At 41.1% G+C, this 25,692-nt stretch overlaps 1 protein-coding gene across 6 annotated transcripts in view; it reads right to left on the bottom strand.

Moving 5' to 3' along the window:
- Positions 1–25,692, bottom strand: part of FAT1 (FAT atypical cadherin 1) — a 127,699-nt gene that overhangs the window by 32,239 nt on the left and 69,768 nt on the right. For all 6 annotated transcript variants that reach the window (XM_059156318.1, XM_059156316.1, XM_059156320.1 and 3 more), the window contains exons 4-9: positions 16,156–16,217; positions 12,747–13,076; positions 12,187–12,397; positions 9,871–10,010; positions 5,035–5,310; positions 4,699–4,909 (exon numbers count right to left, since the gene is read on the bottom strand). In XM_059156318.1, coding sequence (XP_059012301.1) covers positions 4,699–4,909; positions 5,035–5,310; positions 9,871–10,010; positions 12,187–12,397; positions 12,747–13,076; positions 16,156–16,217 — 1,230 coding nt within the window. The remainder of the gene's footprint in view (positions 1–4,698; positions 4,910–5,034; positions 5,311–9,870; positions 10,011–12,186; positions 12,398–12,746; positions 13,077–16,155; positions 16,218–25,692) is intronic.

The following is a 25,692-nucleotide window of genomic DNA, read 5'->3' on the forward strand; positions in this document are numbered from 1 at the left end:
CAGTCATACTCCCTTCTTAATCTTTTCCACGTGAATCTGCCCTCTGTGTCCCTGGTTCTCTCTACTGGGGGCGATCTCGCCTAGATGGACAGGCAGCCATGTCTAGACACATTTTTGGTTATCACTACCTAGAGTGTGCTGCTAACACCCGCTGAGTAGAGACCAGGGATGCTGTTAAACATCCTACAATGCACGGACAGCTCCCATAAGGAAGGTTTTTTTGCTCCCAAGTATCAGTAGTGCTGAGAGAACAAACTGCCCCCCCCACCCCCACCAGAACAGACTGTGTTCCTTGCTTCTCTTTGGACCTTTTCTAGCTATACTGTATACATATATTTAGCTTCAAATGCAATTCCATAACAGTTCTCGGTTTTGTATCATCACCGAGATCTTTCTGGAGACACCAGCAGTTTACTGAAGTTTAGCAGTTTACATCTCTGGATAGATTCAGGCAGTGCTGTGGGGTCCTCAGATCGATCCATCCACCCACACTTCATGCCTTTTCTGTTTCACACCAGGGTCCAGAATCCATTATCCAAGCCACAGTACTGCATTTATTTTCCCCAAATGAACTATTACACTTCCCCACAACAAAGCTGACTTGCCCCTTACCTGCTTTTTTAAGTTTTGTTTTCCTCTAGGTTTGCAACTGTGTGGGGTACACTTCAGAGGCCAGAACAACTTACTGAGTGATGTGCAAACCAGGAGATTGACCGAGCACCCCTTTCCCCACATCACTACTAGTCAACACTTCCCCTGTAGCCTTCATTTCCTTCTTTTAATATGTTTTCTCAAAATCCATGATACCATTTTTTCTGAGGCCAGATCCAGTCTGGTTTTCATTAAGCCTGCCTGGCTCCGCGTCTAGGCACCACAGTCTGCAACACAGCAGAGGCCCAGGCTGTCTTCAGGCCCCCAAGTTCCAAGCTGAACCCTCACGCACAAATGGGGTCACACTGCCTCTACCACGCCTCACAGACCTCTAATTTCTTCCTGTCTGCATTTATGAGTCAACAATCCCAGATTCTCACGTTGTGCTTTAGCCAGTCACCGAAACTCCAAGGACCTCTTTCCTCCTACGTGGGCATCACCCCATCTTTCAAAAGCATGACCGGTTGCCTGGGACTGGGAGGGTGACCATGAAAACCTGTGGACGATGGTTTTCACCTGCACCCCTCAGGCTGTCCTATGTCTGTACTAACAGCAGCCGACCTACCACAGTTTACATTTAACCGTCTCATCCCTCTCTTATTTTATACGGTGAAACCTTAAAGCTTCAAACACGCAAGGCCCTCCAGAGCGGAATAAATACATATTCTACCTGCGCTAACGCAAGCTGGTGGCATCATTAGAACTTGCCATCTTCTGCACAAAGTACTCGCTGCCCTCCAGCCTTGCTAGCTCCTCACACCTCAACCGGGAAAGCACATGCTCACTGCAGCATGACTGTATTTGGGGGGTCCTTTCTGGAACTGTCTTCCCTACCTATTCTCACTGCTTCTTCATTCATTCATTCAGGTTTTACCCAAATGTTCCTCTGCTTAGAGAATGCGATGGTGAAGCCTCCCTTTACCTCCCTAATCAGAACGGCTGTTTCTGCCCCCATACCCTCTTCTTTTCTTTATAGCACATATTGCAACCTTCTTATTCATTCTCCCTCTAGGACATAAGTCCCCATTTAAGCATGGGTTGTTTTACTATTTATCATCTGTGCTTAGAAAAATGCCTGACACATAGGAGATACTCAGTAAGTGTTGAAGTTGTTGTATGGAAAGATAATAAGGCACTATTTTTATCTGATTTTGTTTTCCTGCGTTTTACTTCTATCATCTCCAGCAACGACTTGTTAGATTAAGCACTACAGTTGAAAGTATTAACAAAAAAAAGTCTACTAATCGGAAATTCCTGAGAAATTTTTACCAGCATGTAAAATTCAGGAACATTACTACCTGGAGTATTATCTTAACAAGAGGCTAAACAGGAACCCAGGCAGTCAATTAGCAGACAGCTCCTACATACATCTCCACTGTGGCAGAACTTCTTGGGTTTGCAGATGGGCAAGCAACATGTTCCTGTGGCAGAACACGAAGGGCCACTGAGTGGCTTACGCAGACCCCTGTCTGACCTAGTAACAGCTACATCAGATACTGAGACACACATGCAGTATTTGTAAGGGAACTCCCAGCACAAGCAGCAGAGTCTGCACCAGCTTGGAGGCTTGGGCGTTCACTTTAGCTGAAGATACTGGTGATTTCTAAATAGTCTTAGATTATTGTTTGAAGAAGGCGATTATCCAAACGTGAATCTGTACTCATTAGCAAGGACTGTACTACACACATACACCCCAAAGGGCATGTCAGAGCTGTGCGCAAAAATCCATTTCTCCCCGCTGGGCACACGCTGCGGACGCTCAGTAAAGTGCTGCCTGCCTGACCACTGGCGGCCTCGAGTAGGAAACCTCCAGTTTCTATTGCAATTATATTTAACCTAACTTTGGGGAAGGAAATCAATTCTAGTTATTAAGTTCAATTACTGACTGTCTTTTATTTCTAGGCATTGTGACAGTTTTGAAGTTACAATAATCTACCTAAAAAAAAAAAAAGAAAAGAAAAGAAAAGAAAACACCAAACAATCCAGAGTATGGCCCTGATTGTCTCTAAACACACAAGTCAATTGTTACGGAAAATTTCCTTTAATTAATTCTTTTCCCTAAAGACTCCTAATCAGACCAAACTCTTTGCTCAATAAATTGCTGCTAATTAAACATGCAGTGTTACAGCCTGAATCTATAACTAGTTTTTTGAACTTTACGAAATGTAATCTGACATCAATGAGAAGCAGGTGAATATAATAAGTAACTTAAATGAAAGGAGGTACGACCATTTTACATTTCCTATTATTCCAACAGATTCACATACACACGCTTCTGCATTTTAATGGTAGCTGCTGCCTACAAATGCTTTTTGTATTACCAAATCTAGAAAGATTATCTTCTTAGGAGTCCAAATTCTGTATTGAAATAGGTCCTTGGTATCATCTATTCTTTGAGGGGAGATAGAGTTCCATTCTTGGAATACCAAATTACTAATCCCATCAGTCATTACAAGCATTTCAAGAATGTACATGCCTTCAGTCAGGCACCAACAATCATATTTTAACCACCCAGTTGTTGAAAATTATGTGAAAGCTAAGGGAAAAGTTTAACATTTTCTCCTACACAAACCCAGGCGGTTTGTCTATGAGAAAATTATTTTGCTGAACTGCTCAGGCATGCACAAATGGAATGCACTGTTTTTTTTTTTTTTTTTTTTAACAGCTAAATTTCTAAAGAAGTGGAAAAACCTGCATCTTTGTTCAAGGCGCTAACTATACTACATTTGAATCCTGAACCCCAGGGAAGTACAGAGAATCTTATTTTGTAATTGACTAAATTTGGTTGTTTTCAGTTAAAGAAATGAGGCTTCAAATGTATTAAGAAATAAAAATAGTTTAGTCACATAAAACACATCGATTTTTTTTTTTTAATTACTCTTCACGCTCAGGTTTTGACTATATAACCTAGAACTGATGCATCTACCAATTCTAATGTGTAGGAAAGGCACAATTTTTAAATATGCAGAGGAACGGACTTATGCAAATCAAGTTAAGTGCACGATATTCTAAAATCATTGTAAAGACAAAAGAATGAGAGAGACTATATTCTTTGCACTAACGATTACCTTGAGAAACATGGAAAAACGGAAGGAGGCTTCTTGATCCTTCATCACATACTCACTGCATGTGGCACGAGTAGGGAAGGTCCCCAAACAAAATGAATTCTGACTGTACAAATCATATGCTCTAAAGCAGACCCCTATTTCAATCAGAAGCTTCCTTTTTGCATGAACATATACAACTGCGGACCAATGATGGCCTCTACCTACATCCCACGCCTAGCACGGCACTTGACACAGAAAACAGGCTTCATCAGTCCATGGAATGAGGAGAGGAAAGACTATGACTAGCATCATACAAGAGAAGAGAGAACAAAACACCTTACTTGGATCCTCTTTGTATCTACCAGCAAGACTCGGGATCTCTTGCCCGATCATATGAAGAAGAAATGTTCAAACCCTTCCTTGCCCAGCTCTCCAAAAGACTTCCTGGGCTTTGCAACATCTCAACTTTGGGGGGCCTACATAACAACCCAATTCCATGAACGAAACCAAACTGTTAAAGATTCAGGAGGGTGAAAGGGGCAGAAAAGCTAACCCTGGAAGGGGCAGCGGAGGAACGACACTCTGTCATGGCAATTCCTACTATGCCCAAGAGAAAATGCTCTGACTAAAAGTGAAATCACTGAAGCCAGTGGTTTCTTAAGAGTGTTTCACAGTTAACAAGTATTATAAAGGAAAATGTTGTATGGTTAAAAAAAATTGTGGAAATATCGAATTGAATCAAATACAGTTTTCTTCACTCTGGAACTTCTCAGAGCCTTGAACTATGCTAATAATGTGAATCTTTTTATTTAACGTAAGACTTTTTGCTTTCTATTGAGTGAAAAGCTTAAAAAAAGGTCTTCTTTCTCCTAACAAGAAAAATGGTAGCTAAAGATTAATTTAAGCAATTTTTACGGCAATACACAAATGTTTCTACATACAGAACTAGTTTTAGAAAATAAATATATACTTTTTAATCTACTGAATGCTCCAAAAATACCTGATTCGATGGAATACAGCACTTCAGCATTCTTCCCTTTGTCCTTGTCCAGAGCTGTAACCTGCAACACAACTGAGCCGACAGCCGCTGATTCATAAACCCGCCCTTCATAGGAGGAACTTGTGAACCAGGGGGCGTGGTCGTTTGTGTCGCTGACATTAACAACAATCCGAGCAAAGTTTCGCTTTACAGGGACATCTTGATCCCGCACCTGAAAGAATCAATAGGTTATCAGTGCTGTCCGAGGTTTCCCGGTCTTTGATTAAAGATCACTCGGAAAGACGTGAAACCCTTCAGAAAACAAACGGTGGCCAACGAATGAGCAGAAAGCCATACCATGACTGTAAGAATGTGCTGGTGGATGGCTTCATGATCAAGTGTTTCAGAAGTCGAGAGAGAGCCTGTTGCAGGGTCAAGACGAAATTTCTTGAGACTCAGTGGATCAATGCTGCTCTGCAGAGTATAGATCAGCTTGTTTTTCTCATCCTTATCCATTGCACTGATTTGCAAAATTTCTGTTTCTGGCACTGTGTCTTCAGGAATAACAACTTCATACTTTGATGTAGAAAACTGAGGACGGTGGTCATTTGTATCTATTACTTTGATGAATACCTATTAAGGACATAAAGACTCAAATTACAGTAATATCCTTAACTGTGATATTTTATTATTTACCGAATCAAGGGGAAACATAAGATGCACATTGAAAAAAAACTTTTTAGCAAAATGAAACAATGAGAAATAAAAGAAACAAAAATCTAAAATAAAAAAAATCTTTAAAATTTTCCATTGATATATTACCCAGATCTGTAAGATAATGAAGACCTTTCTAATTTCTTGAAACTAACTTTGAAGGGCAAATGTAACATCCTTCAAACGCTTCTTTCTGACTGCACACTTCATTTCTCTCAGGTCTCCACAGGAGAGAGATTTCTAGAGCACTCATGTCAGGAGAACACAGAATTTACTTCAGCTGGATTTACAGAAGATAATTTCCTCTATCAGATCTGAATCTGCAGCTACCAAGCAAACGAGGGGACTATGGTACTAGATAAATACCGTATTCAAATTTCTTGTTCTAATTGTTGAGACTCCAAATTCCTACCAACAAATTAGAAATGTGCTTTAAAAATCTTTACTACATTTTTACAATCACAAAACCTACATATAAATAGTAAACCCATTCATTTCCTAAAAGCACTTTAAATACACTAAAGATAAGCTCTCTTAAATACCTCAACACAGAATAACAACCTTAAAGGGGGAAAAAAGCCAATACTGAAAAAACTCAGCTGAATTTTTAAAAATATGTGTTTTTTTTTTTTTACTTTAACGCTAAGAGGATTAATTTTCAGACGGAAAAGACGTGTGTGGAGATAAGGCATAGTGGAAATCACTACTGACTACAAAGATGGTTTATGGTTACAAACAAGAAATCTGAGCTTCGTTGGCACGTGTGGAATAAAGAGGTTTGCTAGTCCTGACGGCCCAGGAGGCCGCAGTGTCAGGAATGCACAGGTGAAGCTATTATCCACCCCCGTGCAGGCATATGAGCTGCAGGTCTTTCCATGACGATTATACCAGCGTTCTCATAAAACACGACAACATCAGTGATGGATTTGTAACATTACACTTTATATACGTATTAAATGCATTTGCTAAACCCAAGAAAGGTTTTTTGTGGAAGTTACATAAACATTTAAAACCACAGACCGTTTTTAAAGGTCGACGATCCACAAGCGATGGTTTTATAATTTCTCTAAGTTTAATCATTACATATTCATTTCCACTGTACATTTACATAGTACTTTTCTAATGGGAGTATTGGGTAGAGGTAGTTGATTCCTGCTCTCAAGTCAATTAGTCACAACTCGGTAGGAACAAGGAAGGTAAAAACCACCAATTCTGATACAGCGATTCAAAGGAAGCACACTCACAGAGCCCTTATCCACGCAGCACGCACCCCCACGTTACCGGGGAGCAAGTACGATGAACGTACAGCAGTCCCTGCGCTCGGGAAGCTCTCAGGCTCGGCCGGTGAGGTCGTACGCACTCCGAGATCAGGCTGCACATATTACCAAGCGAGTTATCAAGAAAGCCTTTACGAGTCCCGAGATGGCGAGGGACATTCTGAAAGCTTTTAAGGAGAAGGTAAGGCTTTGCTTGCATAGGTCTTAGGTTGGTAATCAATACTTACTAGGATGGGGTTTGGGGGCGGGGGGGACCTTGGTCAGAGACAGGAAGGCAAGAAGTGGCATCAAACACCCTATCTCCTCAACACTAGAGAGAAGGACTTGGAACTAAGGGATGGTAAGAGCAGGGAGAAGGTGGCATCCAGTGCGCAGAGCCTGGACTCGCAGGCAGAGGCTGGAGAGCTACAGCTCGCGTAGGCCCTAACCAGCTGATCAGAGGAAATTCACCTTTACCGCCTCTTCCCAACTGGGCAGACCCCTGCGGTAGTGGACACAGCCAGGTGAACCGCAGGGACAGAGGATGGAGACAGGCAGGGGACTGAGGTGTCCAGCAGCAAGTGCACACTAGCGCGGCTGCGACCTCACCTACCCCTCAGAGGGCCTTGTGAGGACAAAATCACTATGTCCCTTTCCCGGTGACAAATGGAAGCCAAGAGGGTTACAGCCACTTGCCCAGGGACAGGGTAAGATTCAAACCAATCGACCTGTGCATAATGCTGATGCTCAAGAGAAACAGAAGGAAACATAAAAGCAAAGCTGTTTCAAAGAAGAAAAAAAAAAGCCATAACTGGATTTGGTTAAGTGATCTTGAGATAGGAGTGAAGTGAAGCAACTTGAGTTGATACTGGTCAGATCCCAAGCAGCAAACAGCAGGACAGGAACGCAAGGAGCAGTGCTGTTTCAGCAGAGCACTGGGACCTCCCACCTCCCCCTCTGCTGCTGATGCACCGTGGCTCACGCGACACTGCTCCCCAAACCTCCGACCTGCATGCAGCGACGTCTGCCCTGGTGCTTCCCGAGTTTTACCTACAAGCCCAAATCTACCCTGTCCTCCCGTTCCTCAACAATCCAGTTCTCATCTCCGTGTCGCCCTCCACGTGCGTTTGCTGCTCCGTTCTCATCCCTGTTCGGATCGCCCTGTCCTGGGCCCACGTGGAAACTGAAACCTAATTACTGCCTGTCCCCTTGGTCCTGTACCTTCACAGGGGAGTCTGGGCTCTGGGACCATATCTTTGAGACTCGGACTCCCCTTTCCTGCCAGCAAATCATGAGGATATTATCAAGACTCCCTGAAAATAACTCAAAAGAAGTTTTTAGGTATAAAGGCAGCACTACAACTTAAGATATTTGTGTCCCTGGGAAGACTGCAATTTATTTCCTGGGTTTTACAGGAAATTTTAGTCAATCGACTTCACATTTCATATGAAGTTTTTAATGGTATTTGCTAAAAACTGCAATTATTTGGGAAGGGGCATACTGCTACTCATTCATTTATGTCACAAGCAATAAATGCTACAGGTAAATAGATCGTCTTCATTAATGAGAATGGCTGGCACGGACGGCCACTGCTACTGCTTCTTAAGTTCCTTTTGCTGGATTTCCGCTTAGTAGATTATTTGAACTGGTCCACGTACAGTTATACTCTTTAAATCTTTCAAAATTCATCCTGTTAAGTTTATTACAACTCCATGTTTTTATTCTCATTTTCATGCTCTAAAGTTTAATTTCTATAATGAGAACGGTTACTGACAGAAATGAAATTTTAATACTGTACTAAAACTTTTACATAACAATCTCAAAATGACCCCAAAGCATGGTACATATGTCAATTTTAAATACACTAAAAATCACAACCACGTGGAGAAAGGTCTTTTTCATAACTGGCTCTGAATCATCTACTCATTTATTAATTTTTTTTTTTTTTTAAAGATTTTATTTTTATTTATTTGACAGACAGAGATTACAAGTAGGCAGAGAGGCAGGCAGAGAGAGAGGAGGAAGCAGGCTCTCCGCTGAGCAGAGAGCCCGATGTGGGGCTCGATCCCAGGACCCTGGGATCATGACCTGAGCCGAAGGCAGAGGCTTTAACCCACTGAGCCACCCAGGCGCCCCGAAGTTTAAAAGTCATTTATTAATTAAAAATACATCACAGACTTTTATTCTTCAGCGCAACTAAATGATGTAGCAGACGATCTCTCTCATTTGAGATTTAAATTAGTATCATCTAAAGATAAAAAACTGGAATTCGGAAGCATTTTCTCTCCTAATATTTAATTTCTTCCTTTGTCTTTTAGGACACAGCAGATATACATGTAAATCTTAGCTTCCACCATCCTAAGGTGAGCTCAACGAGGTTAGGACTGTTTCCCAGTATTCAGTTTCTTGAACAATACCTTCCACAACAAATGTTCAACAAATTCTCACAGAGCCCACACTAAGAATCAAAGAGAATTTAAGGTATAGGATTTTAACATTTAAAATTTGAAATCCCGGGCGCCTGGGTGGCTCAGTGGGTTAAGCCGCTGCCTTCGGCTCAGGTCATGATCTCAGGGTCCTGGAATCAAGTCCCGCATCGGGCTCTCTGCTCAGCAGGGAGCCTGCTTCCTCCTCTCTCTCTCTCTCTGCCTGCCTCTCTGCCTACTTGTGATGTCTCTCTGTCAAATAAATAAAATAAAAAATCTTTAAATTTGAAATCCCAGTAATCTGGCCATCTCTTAAATCACCATGTAGGAACAAGTAAAGATGTTAAAGTGATTACAAGAACAATTCTATCAACCATTTTATACAACCCTCGTTAAAATAGCCAAAAGGGGAAAGAATTTAAAAAGTGATTTAGAACATGATTAATCACTTTAATGAGCTTTAACGAAAAGGACTTGGACACATTCATCCTCAAGAGCGATACAATTTATACTAATGCTGTTCAAAGTCAGTATAAAATTGAAAGATCTTGATAATCAAAAGTGGGTAGTTGTTTCTAAGTCTTCTTTCAGAATTTCCAAAACTGGTTAATTACAGTCCAAACCTACATTTTCTTTCCCTAAATACAAATCCTTGGTGTGCCTCTATGTAAGCCCTATCAATACAGTAGCTGTGCTTGGGAGTCTTAGAGAACAGAATCACGTGGCCTGCGCACCCTAAAATCAGAAGGTCATTAGCAGCCCACCTCTGACGAACGCATCATCAGTGATTCACTTACCTGCGTGAGGATAGCGGTGGTTCCGTCTGTAGCTTCAACTGTGAGGTTATAGCTTGATTTCTGTTCCGCATCAAGAGGTTTGGCAACAATGATGGTCCCAGTGCCCTTGTCCACATCAAAGTGGCTGTCGTAGTTGCCACCTAGTTTAAGTTAGGACATACAGAAAAGTATGAAAACCTCTCACTTCTTTTGTGGCTTTCTAATTCTTCATGACAGAGGGGAAAAAAACCCCACTTCTGATATACTGCTCAAGGTGATCCCAAGGAGCTTTCATTTTGGAAGACAAGAAAAGGGCCAATTAGAAAGACAGAGCCTACTAACGCAAACTTGAGCCCGAACTGTCAAGGGAAGCTACTGAGAGGAAAGCAAGAAAGCAACTCTGAAGGCAGAAAAACACTGCTAATATTGCCAATGAGTTACTTTCCATTCGCTTTTTCGGGGGTTCTGGATAGGTCTTTAATTTATATATCCCAGTAGCTATATATCAAACATCCTTTACTGAACAGAGTCAGCCATTCAAATGCTTAATTACTCAAAAAAGATTCGTGATGCCTGAAGCACACTGCCCTAAAAAGTAAACTATTAAAAACAAATGTTAACTCTGAGAAAAATCATAGCAGTTAACATCAATTAGTTCTGCCTCTTATACACTTAAAAAGACATTTTCCTCATTGTTGCCAAACACAAAGCTTAATGAATCAAGTTTCTGTGCTGCTGACATCAAATGCATTCCCAGTTACGTTCTAGGTAGAACTCTTCCCACATCCACTGAACTGGAGATACTCTTATCAATGAAGTGATATGGAATGAAAATATAGTCTTAATGTCATGATGAGGCTCTACTACTAAATCTTACCGAAAAGTAAAATGACACGCACATTAAAACAAACCAAAAAACTTCAGTGAAATCTAAAACTAAGGCTGATTTTGGGATGTCTTAGAAGTCAGCATGATGTGTGCAACTGGAATGGGTGACCATGGGCGCGCCATGAAAACAAGGGGAAATGGAAAACAGTCACTAGAAATAAAAAAGGTTTTAAAAACCGATGCTTTTCTTTTAGATCCCATAATCTAAGGCAAATTATGGGATCTCAGCAGATACCTTCTGCTGTACAGTTCGGGTCACAAGTCATCTGAATGATGGAAAACACTTCTCTAGCGAGTGTGTCTCCTGGCACAGCCACAAAGAAGCAAGCAAGCATGGAAGGCAAGCACAGAACAAGGAAGAGCGTCAATCAGACCAGTTCCAACGGCGGTCAGCGTCACACACAGCCCAGTCAGGGCCTGGCTCATCTGGAAGTGTGACAGGAGTTAACAGGGAGCCAACAAACGACTCTGATCGTAGTTCACTGTGAAAATCATGTTTCTTCTTTAAAACTTAAAGTGAGGGTTTCGGAGGTGTGGATGACCTCAACGATTTCATACAACGCCCGGAGCTGGGGACGCAGCCGAACCGCGTGCTGGGGGAAATGAAGCGGTGAAGCCCGCGCCGCCCACGTCGCAGCCGCCTCACATGCTGACACGACATTTCGTGGGAGGGTGGCTATGGGCTGAAAGAGGGAAGCAGGGATCCGCGGGACCAACTGGAGAGGAGTCACAACCCATACTTATGCTTTTAAAGATCCTGATGATTAATAGCACATGAGGAAATACCATTGAAAAAACAAAGATGTCAAAGTTTAAGGTGAATTTCTTTCCTATGTACAAGAGAGTAAGGGAACACGTTCTCTGTCTAAACTCAATTAAATGAAAAACAAAAAACTCAAATAGGCATATAACCTTTATTTTAGGGTCAATGAACCTCCTGAACCCTGCTTCCCACATTCCCAAAATGTGGTAAATAAAACACAGAAGGCCACAGATGGCATTCTCATTTTTAAGTTATACAATTAAATTTGTAACATTATTCCCTATAAAATACTGACATGTGACAGTCACAGTTATTTTAAGCATTCAAACCATATTCGCTAAAAATAGCAATGTGCCATATGTTATGTAACAAGAAGGAAAATTAAAAAGTTGTGCTTTTGGACCACAACATTCAGGTTTCTAACTCCTTCATGCACTTCTGAAAACCTTATTTTAACATTAAGGGTATGGTACATGCATGGCAGCAATTTTAAACAAGTTCAGTACACGGCTAGGTGTTGTAAAACCTTTTGTGATCAAAATACTGCAATTTAAGACAAATTCTCCACTTCTAAGTCTCACTTAATAATTTTAAATCCAGAGATATATACAAAAATCAGAAAACCAAAGATAGGTTCTCCTCAGTGTAACCTATGCAGGGACAATAAAACTCTGAGGAAGACTCACCAATGATGTCAAACCAAAGAGGCGTGCCAGGAGGCTCCACAGAGATCACGCCAATCATGTGAGCCACTGGATCGCTTTCCATGACAGTGAAGGAAAAAAATGGTTCTTCAAATGAAATTGGCTCCACTGATGGCTTGGGTTTGGAGATCCATTCAATATGGAGTCGAGTGGTTGATGACTTTTGGGGGCGACCATTATCAACTGCCTTAATCTATAAAATATAAGCAGAGGGGATGGAGGGAGCAAATTAGAAGTTACATCCCACAACCGAAGCACAGACTGGTTTGGTCTCAAACTGAGCCAATTTCAAACACTTCGTTTCTGTATTTGCATATTCCCCATGTATAAGCCTTGATCAAAAAGAGTGACCTCTTCATGCCACACTCAACATACATAGTAACTGGAGTGATGGCTGATAATGGAAACCCGAAGCAAGATTTCCCGACTGGACACACACACTGAGGCCCCTTCTTGAAGAGAGAGAAAGTTTTCAGAGAAGTGACATTAAGACCAGATGAACGAAAGTATGTGAGAAATTCAAAGATGAGATCCTAACTTACTGAAAGAATATCATATTCTCCAGCTCCAGAAAACTTCTTGGATGAAACCACTCCGGTTTTGGGCTCAATAAAAAATTTGCCATGTTCATTTCCATCTTCAATGCTGTAAGAGATTTCCGCATTGGGACCTTCATCTTTGTCTGTCGCTATAACACGATAGATGGGCTCCCGCTTGGCATTTCTTTCTCGTTCTGGTCTTTCCCGCTCTGGGAGCCTGATTTTGTAGAACTTCTGCAGGAACTGAGGTTTGTTATCATTTTCATCAAGGATTTTCACAATCACTCTTGCAATGGTGGATTTGGGGGGAATACCGTTGTCAGTCACAGTAACCTGTTTTTGAAAAGTAACAGATCAACAAATGTTTTTAAAATATAACTATATAAAAAGTGACTCTCTTCCTAATTAATGATAAGCCACATTTGCACAGACCTGCAGAGTTCACACACACTATGATGCACACCATGTTCTCTCCTTTGACAAGAGCCCATGAGGAGGCAAGATGATGATGTGTCCTGTTCCAAACAGGGACGGGGGAGCGACAAGGGCCCAGTAAGAGGCTCTTCCCTCCCCACACCACCTCTCTCTGCACTACCGCACCTATAACATGAATGTTGCCAAAATGGGAAGCTATCAAAAACAGCTTATTTTTTTTTTTTTTTTAAAAAACAACTTATTTTTATGCCAAGAAAAGATACATGAAGATTTTGCTTTTAAATATGAGTCCGGTGACAAATAACATACACTCTATGCACTTAAAAATCAAATCTCCACATATTGCATTAAAAACCTTCATTTTTAGGCAACAATAAAGCAAGCTAAATCTTCAATTTAAAATATATGTGAAGGAGCATGCCTTTTAATACTAGCTGTCATCATTTTGTTCTGACTCTTTTCTCGTTCAGAAGTCCTCCACGTTTAGGACAGCAGATATAAAAATTTCCATTCAGACCCACTTATTAAGTAAGATCTTCAGTAAGAAAAATGTGAAGTAATGGTCATTCTCGAATTATTCATGTACTCAGCTGAGGAACAGAAATCGGAGTCTTTTCCCCCCGAACCAAATGTCCCCTTTACTTTGCTGTGGACATTAAAAGCAATGGCCTTAGGAATAGCTATTTTTCTCTCACCACATCCTCCAAAAATAATGGTTGAAATACTAAAAATATTAAAGTATACTGAAGTTTTCTGTGGAACTGTTTTGTTAGGTTTTTAAAAAGCTTGGTGAATATAAATCCTGTTGTTTATAGAAGTGTGAATATATCCTAATGGTACTTGCCAAGAATATTTAAGGAGTTGCTTAAAGTACATGATTTACAATCCCACACTCTAAAAATAAAACAAAATATACACTTACTATTAATTTTAATCTCTCAAAACACTCCCTTTTGATCAGTTCTCATATGGTCTTTAGGGACAAGAAAAAAATCAAAGAGAAATATAAGTGGGCACTATGTTTGTGGTAATCATACCAAAATGTTAAGGCTGGGTTTAATAATCAAAAGCCAGTAACACAGTTTTTTAACATGGGATAGGGAAAAAAAAACCTCTTCTTTAAGACCGTCAAATCAATGCCAGTGTTGGCCCTCAAATCCACCACCAAAAAGGATTACAGAAAACATACAAGGTATGTAGGTCACAAACCATTACAAAGGCTTATTTCCCATCAACATCTTCATATTATCTACAAAGTCCTACGTATCTTGTACTTGTTCCCACCCAGCCTTGGACTTTACTATAAAAAGGTGGCTTTGGAGGGAGGCACATGGCGGACAGGTGTCCACTGTAGTTCTAACCAGGGTGTGGCCGCAGCAAGATGTGAATGCCTGGGACCTGCCACCCTGGAAAGCAGGCCACCTGCTTCCTTTCTTAGGGAACCACAGTCTCATTCTCAAACACTGTAGGGACTGAATCAAAATTCTGAACTCTGATCTAACAGAAGGAAAATGAATTTAAGGGAACTGTACGACCTAAGACTAACACTCAGATGTAACACATGAAGAGATTTACAAACTATAGGGAGATCTGGGAGCGCAGTCAGTTAGGCATCCCACTCCTGATTTCAGCTCCGGTCACGATCTGGGGGTCCTGGGATTGAGCTCCATGTGGGGCTCGGGGCTCAGCAGGGAGTCTGCTTGAAGATTCTCTCTCCCTCCACCCCTCCCACTGTTCACATGCTCTGTCTCTCCCGCTCTTGCTCTCAAAATAAATTTTTAAAATCTTAAAAAAATAACAATAATAATTACTAACTGTAATGGTGGCTGTGAAACCACATTTTCTAGACAGGATATTCACAAGCACACACACACACACTACAGAGCTATAAAAAGTATTTTCCTGACAAAGAAATTTGGGCAAGGATAAAATGAAATTAAGCAGGCAGCATTATGAATAGCGATAATATAAAATGGGAGACATGAGTATTAATAAAAACAACCAACCACCGTTCAGGCCTTTCCCAAGCACGCGTACTGGAAGAATGGAGGACTCGTGTGGGTATCTCACAGGTCAACAAGCACTCAGTCTTCCCCGGCTCCAATGACCAACATTGGCTTTAACATGTGGTAGTGGTTACCATACGAAACCTCTACGTGTGGTAGAAACCTTTCTACGTGTGGTAGAAAGTCAACAGAGGTTACGTGTCCGCTCTGCTCAGTTTTCCTCTCCAAGAGAAACTCTCCCAACTGCCCCTTCTCAGCCTCTTCCTGACCTGGAGACCCTGGCACCCAGCAATCGCCTGTGGCCTCACCTCCACATGACCCTCTACCTTCCTCCTCCTATCCCTGCTCCTGCAAGGTGCCTACCATCCACCAGCACGCCAGTGTAGGACAAGCCGCGTTTCTTTCAGGGACTAGACATTTTAAATTACCCATGAAAACAAGAAGCCTGTCAGAAGAGATCATTTTAGAAAAGCACACATCAGTCTTTAATCTTTTATTTCAGAAATGTTTAAAAATCACAAAACTTTCTCCAGTTCAGTTTAAAATGCAAAAACAATGCAATTATTTGAGAACAACACAAAAACCAGAAACAAACCACAGTTGAATGAGATCAATTAATATCATATAAATATCCTGGAAACAGAATACTAAGGAAAAAGATGTAGAAGGCATACAGAAAAAGTATGTCTTATGTAAATGAAAAGGCAATGTAAATACTATTGTTTCCAGTTTGTTTGCTCTGTATGTATGCACAAAAATTAGAAAAGAACTTACACAGTGATCTTGTTTTGGGGAGAGACGGATTTAAGGAGACATGAACTACACTAAAAAATGTTTCCTTTCCCCTTTTCTTTTAGTAATGACCAGAAGCTAATACAACAAAATCATAATACTTATGAATATTAATGTGAACAAGAATGCTTTCCCATATTTCCAAATCTCTTAAATAATTAAAATAAAGAAATGCTTACTTCTAATATATGTTCATCTTGCTGCTCTCGGTCTAGTTTCCTTGATGTCGTTGTGATAAGACCTATCAAATGAAAACAGTTCATTAATCCTTACGGATAAAACCAATTACAAAATACTGTCATTGAAACCACACTGAGTATAAAAGTCTGAGCAAATCTTTGGATTCCCAAGGGAAAAAAATGATTAATCCAGGTTCAATTATTTTATTTACAAACAATATACTTTCTCATTTTAATGATTCTTCAACAGTGGATAAATGACAGAGGATGAAGAAAATGGCAAAATTGGGGCACCTGGGTAGCTCAGTGGGTTAAGCCTCTGCCTTCAGCTCAGGTCATGATCTCAGGGTCCTGGGATCAAGCCCCACATTGGGCTCTCTGCTGGGAGCCTGCTTCCCTCTCTCTCTCTGCCTGCCTCTCTGCCTACTTGTGATCTCTGTCTGTCAAATGAATAAATAAAAATCTTAAAAAAAAAAAACATTTAAAAAAAAAAAAAAAAAAAAAAAAGAAAATGGCAAAATTGAAATCAGTTACACTTTTTTGTTTGTTCAGTGGTTTGAATAAACATTTTATCAGTAGAGATTTTTAAAAACTAAGATGAAGTTACCCAGGATTTCAAACTCCTCTAACTGCTGCAGTGATGATTAAGAACTAACAGAAAAATCTTCCATAACTGTATTAAATAGGACCACTGGAAAATCTAATGTTGACTACGATTTATTATCTTTAAATCATTTACCCTCAGAAGTGAAGAACGGTTATAAAAGTACTTTTCCAGGAAATACTGTTCAAGTATCAATTTCCAGTGAAAGAAAAAACATAAGTGATCCTCAAAGAAACCCTATATTCTTTGTTTCTTTGATCTTTCTATCAAACTAGAAAATCTATAGTTTCAATCTCTCTCTAGAACTTTAATCAAAGTTGGCTGAACTGTCAACACACATTGGATCGTGGAAGACCATTAAAACTGATTAAATATATTCTGTACTTCACCAAACACAAAATTCCCAACTGCTAAAATATCTGCTGCAGCCTGTGCTGAATGACTCTGATGTCGATCTGAAGCTCAGGTGAAACCTTACATAGCAAGACAACTGCAAGGACCCTTCTCCTGCCCAGCTTTTTGTGTGCCCCCACCCACCACAAGGAAATACTTCAAATAATTTATATTTAAGAACAGACTTTATTGCTATAATTGATTTTCCCCTATTAACCTAACTAATTTCACACAACTACCAATTAAAGGCTATTCGAAATGCTTCTCTAAAATTTGTAAGATTTGTAAATTTCATGTAATTTGAAGTTTTTTTTTTTTTCCCTCAAATAGTTAGGAAGGATCTCAATCAACATTATCTTCCCCACAATTCAACGAAGCAATGCACTCTTGTTAGTAAGAACAAAAGACTATATTGTAGACCAGAATCGGGGGTGGGGGTGGGGGTTCCCAAACCATACTTCTAGATTAAAAGGGGTTCCAGGAAATGCTTTACAATGCTTAATGGTGTGAAAACGCTGCTTAATGTGGCAGGGGTTTGATTTTCATTAGTAAAAACCTTTTAAAATTAATCCCTCTTTTTTCCTATCAAAAGTCTACAGTTTCTGATTGTAATTTTACATAGTTCAAGAAGGACACGAAATCACTGTGATTAGTCCCATCTAACTGCCCTAGTGTGCCCTTCAGAAAGTTGTTATCAGTGGTGACACTGCAAGGGCAACACCTTAGCATGGTCACAGCAGAAGAGTGTCCTGCTTCCATAGAACATAATCATTCCTTGCACGAATATCTTTTAGCAAATAAGCTTCCATAGCAAATAAATAACTCCATTAGCAAATAACATTCGCTACTGTCCAGTTTCCTTACAGCACACCAGACAGCTCACAACGGATGTGCCTGCCTCCCTGCTATTAACTCAACAAAGACAAAAAGCAAACCTAGGTTACTTGCGCTCTCCACGTTTCAAATTAATTCTCCTTTGTTAAAGCAAATGGAACATTAATTTCATTCGAGTACAATGAATTCTAATGTTCCTTCTACACATTTTCTTAGCCTGGTCACTGCTAGCCACTCCTTCGCCTCTTAGCTTGGACACCACTTCTGATGCCTGCCCTGACAGGTACAGCCTGGCGTCCTGCTGCGGAGTTCAGGGCTCTGAGGTTTGCTCCACCATAACACACCCCCCAGGACTACAGGCACTCATCTCACGGTCTTCAAGAGGACAAGAGACTCCTCCTTGTCCATCTTGGTTATCCTGCTCTACTTCCATTGGCCTAAAAAAATACGTAAATGTGTGAACACAAGAATTCCTTAAACCCATAAAACAGCGGCATTAAAAATAGGTATCTGAGTGACACAGATGCCTAAACTACACCTGGAAATAATGACACACATTAAAGGCTTATACGCGTGCCAGCAGAAGACCACATATCATGCATCTGGAGACGGTGTGCCAGGCGGGCCGTGCGACAGTGGCGGACACGGAGAGACACAGGTCCCAAGTGCAGGTGAGCAGCCGGAGGCGGACAGATTCAGGTTACACCACAAGAGGGTGGGAAGAGAAAAAGAGAACGGAGGGCCAATCTTCCAGGGGCCGGCCATGTTCAGAAGCCATGAAGAAGATGAGGAAGCATTTGGCTCAAAGAAAACCATGTGTCCCACACGCCCGAGGCAGAGGATTTGAGGAAGTCCCTTCTCCAGGTACACTGAGACGCTGAAGAGAGAAGCTGCAACAAGAGTCAGGGAGGCAGGAAGGAAGGAGACCAGGGAAGGGTTTATTTTACGAAGAGGAGACTGTCCTCACATGCAGCGATGTTCTGAGTGAGCACAAAACAGGAGGGAAGATGAAGATCTAGACCCGAGCTAACCGGTACGGGAGCCACCGGCCTTGTGTGGCAACTGGAAGTTAAGTTCCATATAAAATTGCTCATGAAAACAAGACATTTCAGACTGACAAGATGACCTTTCTTTCTAGATTCACAGCACTCCTACCGAAAGAAATCCTACCAAAAGTGCCTCAGTGCTTTCTTTTCCTAATACCACCCACCTGGGGTGCAGTGGGGGGGGCTGCGCTTGGGGAGTGGGATGGTGGCAAGAGGTGCTGCGCCCCCTAAGAGAAGGGGAAAATTCATGCTTCTTGTGGAATTTGCATACAAGATGAACCCTGACCAGAAAACAGTTTCCTTGAGAGCTTGTTTGGAGGTTCTAGCAGGGGAGCGCAGCTACTCGTATACCCTTGACCGAAGAACGGTCCTCTCCTCTATCGGGGAAGGTCGTCCTCTTCGACCGAGCGCGCAGCTTCCGGAGGATGCACATGGAGCGGTGAGGGAGGAAGGTGACCCCCGCCTAGCCAGCCAGATCAGCCGAATCAACCCTGGCGATCAATGGGGTGACAGATGTCGCAGCCAGATCACCCTCACATCCAGAAAACAGTTTCCTAATGAAGCAGGACAAGGTGAGGAAAATTGCAGATAGTCCCAGGAGGTACCCTTTACCTTAGAGCAGTGGAGAAAACCCGGAGCTACCCAAATCCACCGTGGTCTGACCATACCGACTCGGCGGGGGAACTCCTTATGCATCTCCTCACGCTCACTGCCCCCGGAATCCGGTACCTCTCAGTCCTGCCAATCCTTCTGCCTGGCCTACTTGACAAACACCTGTGTCAAAAGATGGACCCAAAGTGTACTTTTCCTACATACCCAGGACGTATTATTAACCCTGTCTGTATTAAATAGCCTAATAAGTATATCCATTTCTTTCATTTTAAACAGTTGTGCTCATCTGTAATGTTTATTACAAAATCCCAGGAGGACATATATTTAACAGAAACAGCACGATTATAGAAACAGCAGGATACCTCAGAGCTAGAGAGAAATCTTCAAGATTATCGAGCTCAGCTGCCTGAGTCAAAGAGAAGTGAAACTGTCTCAAGGCCACCAGCAAGTCATTATCAGAGCCGGGATTAGAGCTCAGTTTTCCTGAGGCTCAGATGACAGTGTGTGGGATTTCTTTTCCTCCCCATCACCCTATGCTGCATAATTTCCTGCACTTTGCTATTTCAAGTCTCCACAAACTCTGAACTGTGACTTACATACAGTTTAACACCACACACACACACACACACACACACACCAGCAAGAGTTCATCATTATTCATTTAGTAGGTCAAAAAAGCAAGTGAGAAAGTAAAACAGAGTGGACAAAAGCAAGAAGAAGTTTATGTAGGTGCTTGCCTTTTGTAATTCTGTGCCTTATCTTTTCTGCACAGCACTATTAAATTAAAAATGGAAATGAAAGAAAGTTTCTCTCCTTGGCATAGAAAAACACCTCACTATGCAGACCAATACTATTCTAAATAAAGGCAAACTGAGGTAGCAACTACATTACATTCTCACCCAGTAGCAGCTACCAATTTACCCCACATATGTAGGTAAAACTAAGAAACCAACATTTCCTGTGTTTGAGGATCATTAAAAAAAAAAAACTCTTCATAGGGGCACCTGGGTGGCTCAGTGGGTTAAAGCCTCTGCCTTCAGCTCAGGTCATGATCTCAGGGTCCTGGAATCAGGCCCCACATCCGGCTCTCTGCTCAGTGGGGAGCCTGCTTCCTCCTCTCTCTCTTCCTGCCTCTCTGCCTACTTGTGATCTCTGTCTGTCAAATAAATAAATAAAATCTTTAAAAAAAACAACAACACACAAAAAAACCTCTTCATAGCTTTCCAAGGCTGTATTAGAATTTAGAGGAGAATCCTTGTAAGAAAAGAATGTTAGATTAACGGTTTCACTATAAAACTTTACTCTTTGACATTCCTTTACATCAATACCAAAAACTACCTCCAAACTTCCCAAAGAGATCAAATGGACGTGGCAAAGCAGGTAGCACAGAAAAGCGAGCATCCGAGGATCAGCAGATGAGGACTGCGCGAGACAGTACGCAATGGTGGAGCTGTGTTTCGGTATCCTGTCAAGTGTTCTGCGCACTGCTCTAAGAATGCAGACATGCTTAAGACAGAGTCTTGTTTCCAAGAAACAAGGGTGAATGCAAAGGCCACATTCAGGAAACAATATGGAAGTTAGACTAGAGTGGAGGGTTCATACAGAACACAGGGGGAGAGCTCTGTATTCCAAGAAAGCTTGAACTTGGCAGGATGATGAGACACCTATCGTCTAGCCATCTACTGTTCTGGCAGACGACCAGCGCATTGCCCAACATGCAAGTGAGGCCACCCAGGACCCGCCAGCCCCAGCGCCAGCCAGCCAGGGGACCACCATTGCATGAAAGATCCATCAAGCCTGGAGAAACCAGAACCGCCCAGCAGAATCCTCCACTCAATGTGCTTGTTTTCAAGCCACTAAATTTCTGGGACAGTTTGCTACACAGCAAGAGCCAAATCATGCATCCAATGACCTCATCTCCAATTGTTACCTGACTTACTACATGCCAAGGTATTGTGCTGGAGATTTAAGTCCATTACCTCATTTAATCCTGATGTATATAAATGGTGGTACCTGTATCATAAAAAATAAATTCTAACACTTTTACAGGCTCAGAGAGATGAAATTGCTTACTCAAGGTCTTTCAACAAGGTGGGGAGTTGGAAGTTCAATACTCCCGGGGCATCAGAGTCTGAAGTCTACAGTAAGAATGAGAGAAATGTGGGGAGGGACTGAAAGATCTATCTGGGTCTATTAAAAAATGGTCTGAAACGTCAGGGCTGCGGATATAACTAGACAACAGCCAGAGAAGGAGGGGGAAAAAATTCTGAATAGGATTAAGGTCCAACCACAATGAGAGAGCAAATACTGGTGATCAGTAATAGGAGTTTTTAGGGAAACAAAATGGGGTGGTGGGAGGGAAGAGTCTTGGTTTCAGAGGCAAAGAAGTATGGCCTTGAGTTCCCCTTGCTTGGCAGGAAATTTACTTTGAACCATTTTCCAATTACTCTACTTGAGAATAAGCAGAGGAAGGGGAAAGATCAAGGGGGAGGAAAGTCTACTCAGCTAATCCACATTCCCATTACTCGGATCGTTTTCCTCTAACCCCTGCCGCTGTTTTGGCTTTTGCGTCCTTTTGCTCATTTTATAATAGTGCAGGAACTATAGCAACATACATTGTAGAAAAACACGTGTCCAGCAGAACTTTCTGTGATAAATGCTTCAATGTGTGCTGTCCACTATGACAGCCCCCCAGCTTATGTGGCCATTAAGCACTGGAAATGTGGCTTAATTTTTAAGTTAATTTAAATCATTTAAATAGTCACAAGTCATTTCTGCTCTTTTAGGGAAGATCCAATTTTCAAAGGATCCCTGTCAAAACCTAAAAATGACACCTACATCCTCAAAATCTTTTTCTGTGGTTAGAATCTGAAGCAGTCTTTCAATGGCAAATATATTTGCTATCAAAATCTACGTTCTATAAATATCTGTCTGAAAGAGTGAAAACCAAATGTGTCCAAGATTCGGACCTGCTGCTGGCTCCACAACGCTCCCTTCCCTACTCTGTCCCTTTCCCCCAGTCTCCTTTCTCACTGGGCTCAGGTGGGGACGAAGAAACCTGGTCCTGGCTGGTAGTTTACAGCCTCACTCAAACACCTAAAAATCAAGAGCCTCTGTGATTAAACACTTTGGGGAGGGGGAAAAAAAAAATCTATATTCTACCAACCTGTATTTTTGGTTTCTGCTGATTTCTAAGAACTAAAAATTAACCAAGGACATGTGTGTTCATGAACAGTGATGACGTTGTCATAGGCTTAGGAACTGAAAGTCACCCACTTGTTCAGTCCATTTTAAGTTATTCAACCTATTTTTTTCAGAACGTTGTCCTCCAACATGGCACTCCGAGACACACATGTAAAAGCCTAGGACAAGGCCCACGTCCCTCAAAGGTGTGCAATTCATTTAAGGAAATAGCTCTCAGACCTAAAAGGTATACACAACTATTAAACTATGGTCTCGGGGCGCTTGGGTGGCTCAGTGGGTTAAAGCCTCTGTTTTCAGCTCAGGTCATGATCTCAGGGTCCTGGAATCGAGCCCCACATTGGCCTCTCTGTTCAGCAGGGAGCCTGCTTCCTCCTCTCTCCCTCTCTGCCTGCCTCTCTGCCTACTTGTGATCTCTGTCTGTCAAATAATAAAATCTTAAAAAGAAAAAAAAAAACAAACCACACTATGGTCTCATAGCTCACTTTTTAGGCAATGCCAATGGTGTGCTTTTGAGGATCCCACTCTGGGCTAAGCACTTTATAGAGGTGAATAATCACAGCAACACCACAGGGGAGCTACTAACAGACTATCTTAAGGTATTTGAGGCTTTTGAGGGAGTAAAGTCACAAGACTAGTAAGCGGGCAAAGCAAAGATGTGACCCTAAGTCCATATGACCCCAGAGCCCAAGCTCTTAGCTCACACAAATAACTCTCGAATGTGTAGATCATAATTGCATATTTAATATGTATAATGACCCAACCACAAAATTATTCAGTGAACACACAGGAGTTTCCTACATTATCTAGGGTTACCTCTAAGCAGCCAGTCTAGTGGATGTCCTCAAGACTCCGTATCCTTTCCACAATGCTTTACTAATCACGATTCTATTGTGAGGAGCCCTTGACTATAGTCATGCAATTTAGGTCTATTACTTTCAACCGTTTTCTCCACTGATTTTGCTGAAACACTTTAATATATATTCTGTTCTTTACTAAGTTTAAGAACTTTTATTGTGGCGTATTTGGTAGTAAAACAAGTATTTAGTTTAAGACTTAGGCATCTTCAGTGAGGATAAGGTAATTTCTCACATGGAGTTGTTACGATCTGGAAGTGGGATTGCTACCTTTCTACTTTCAATCCCTCCCTTAGCAAGGATTGCTCCCAGGACATTCAATGTGCTTTAATAATCAGCAACAGTCAGGACAATTACAATAAAACCATAATACCCCAGTGAGTAGGCAATAAAAACAACATCGCTCAAGCCAAGTGTCAGACAAATGTTACAAAAACTAAAAGGGTAAAATATGTATCTATGACACGTAATATGCGTACACACCTTCATAAAAGGCTAAACCTCAAATTACTAGTGGGTGACCTCTGAGAAATGGAACGAGAGAGCCAAAGGAAGAGGAGAAGAAAAGGTACTTTCATGTTTTACTTAATACAGTTCTTTACTGGAAATCCTTTATTTTTAACAAGTACATTGTTTAAAGAAATTTAAACATGAAAATAGTTTAAAAATCAGTGTGAAAAGACGAAAGTGTTTATTGATTGAAAACTAATCTTAGGCTGGAAGGACTTAAATAAAGGATTTTCTTTTTAAATCTGGAGTCTCTAGCCACATATATAATAAAAAATTAAGACTTAGAAATATGAGAGTAGTATATCTTTTACCATTTTTTTCAATACTACTTCTTTTCATACAGAGAGGGGAGAGGCCAGAGGGTAGAGGGACAGGGAGAATCTGAAGCGGCCTCCACACCCAGTGAGGAGCCGGATGCATCGGGCTCAATCCCGTGACTCATGAGATCATGACCGGAGCCCAAATAGAGAGTCGGAGGCTCAAGCCACTGTGCCAACGTGCCCCTCTAACATGTTTTTTAACATTAAATTTTAAAATTTAATGAAATATGTCACATGTTCTAAAATGTACTTACTGTAAAAACTAAGCTTGCTAGAGCCAAAGAGTGTTTGAAAAGGAACAGGAAGCAGGCTCTCAGTTCTGGCAGGAACCTCCTAAACCACTCTGTTTGAGAGCCACCCATGGGCTAAGTCTTCTTTTTAATTAATATATAAAATATGCAATATAATATTGTATATCAGTTGTATCTTTAATATATTATTTCTCGTGTTCTTTCTTCCTCCATAGTAAAACAGTGAAATACAAAAATGCCTAAATATTTTTCAGTAACCCTATTAATAACTACCTTAATGACTATAAAATGTAAAGTCCTAATTAGAAAGTTGTTTCAACTAAAAACCAAGACAGAAAAAAACCTTTTATTGTGAATAAACCGAAACTATTTCTTGCTGCACTCCACGCTCCTCGCCTTCTTTAATCTTCCTCGCTGCTCTTTTAAGAGTTCATTAAACAAGCACCACAAGCCTCAGGGTACCATGAGAATAATAAGAAAAAAATGTTTCAAAAACCATTTATACCCAGTAAAATATTCTTTGTCAGAAAAAAATCTACCTGTGCTTTTCCTAGATTTGCCATAATGATCTTTTCCAGTTTAACCATAATGACCTCTCATTCCTCTGACATCCATTATAGGTTAAGAAAAAAAAAAAAAAAAAACAGTAAAATGCCTACTACCAGGAAAAATTAACATTAACTCTACAAAATAAATAGAGAAGATATGAGAGGTCAGAAGTTAAACAAAAGCATTTCAGAACTTTATGGGGTATGTATTTTAAATTCTGGGCTCCTGAATGATTTTTTTTTCTTTTTTAAATGTCCATGATGCACTACAGCCTGCTCTAAGTTCATTAAGCTACTAAAGAACTATAAGGACTAATCACACGTATGGAGCATCAGGGAGGAAACACAATTAGTGCTTACT

This window comes from Mustela lutreola, chromosome 18, assembly GCF_030435805.1.
Source record: "Mustela lutreola isolate mMusLut2 chromosome 18, mMusLut2.pri, whole genome shotgun sequence".
Classification (NCBI taxonomy): Eukaryota; Metazoa; Chordata; class Mammalia; order Carnivora; family Mustelidae; genus Mustela; species Mustela lutreola.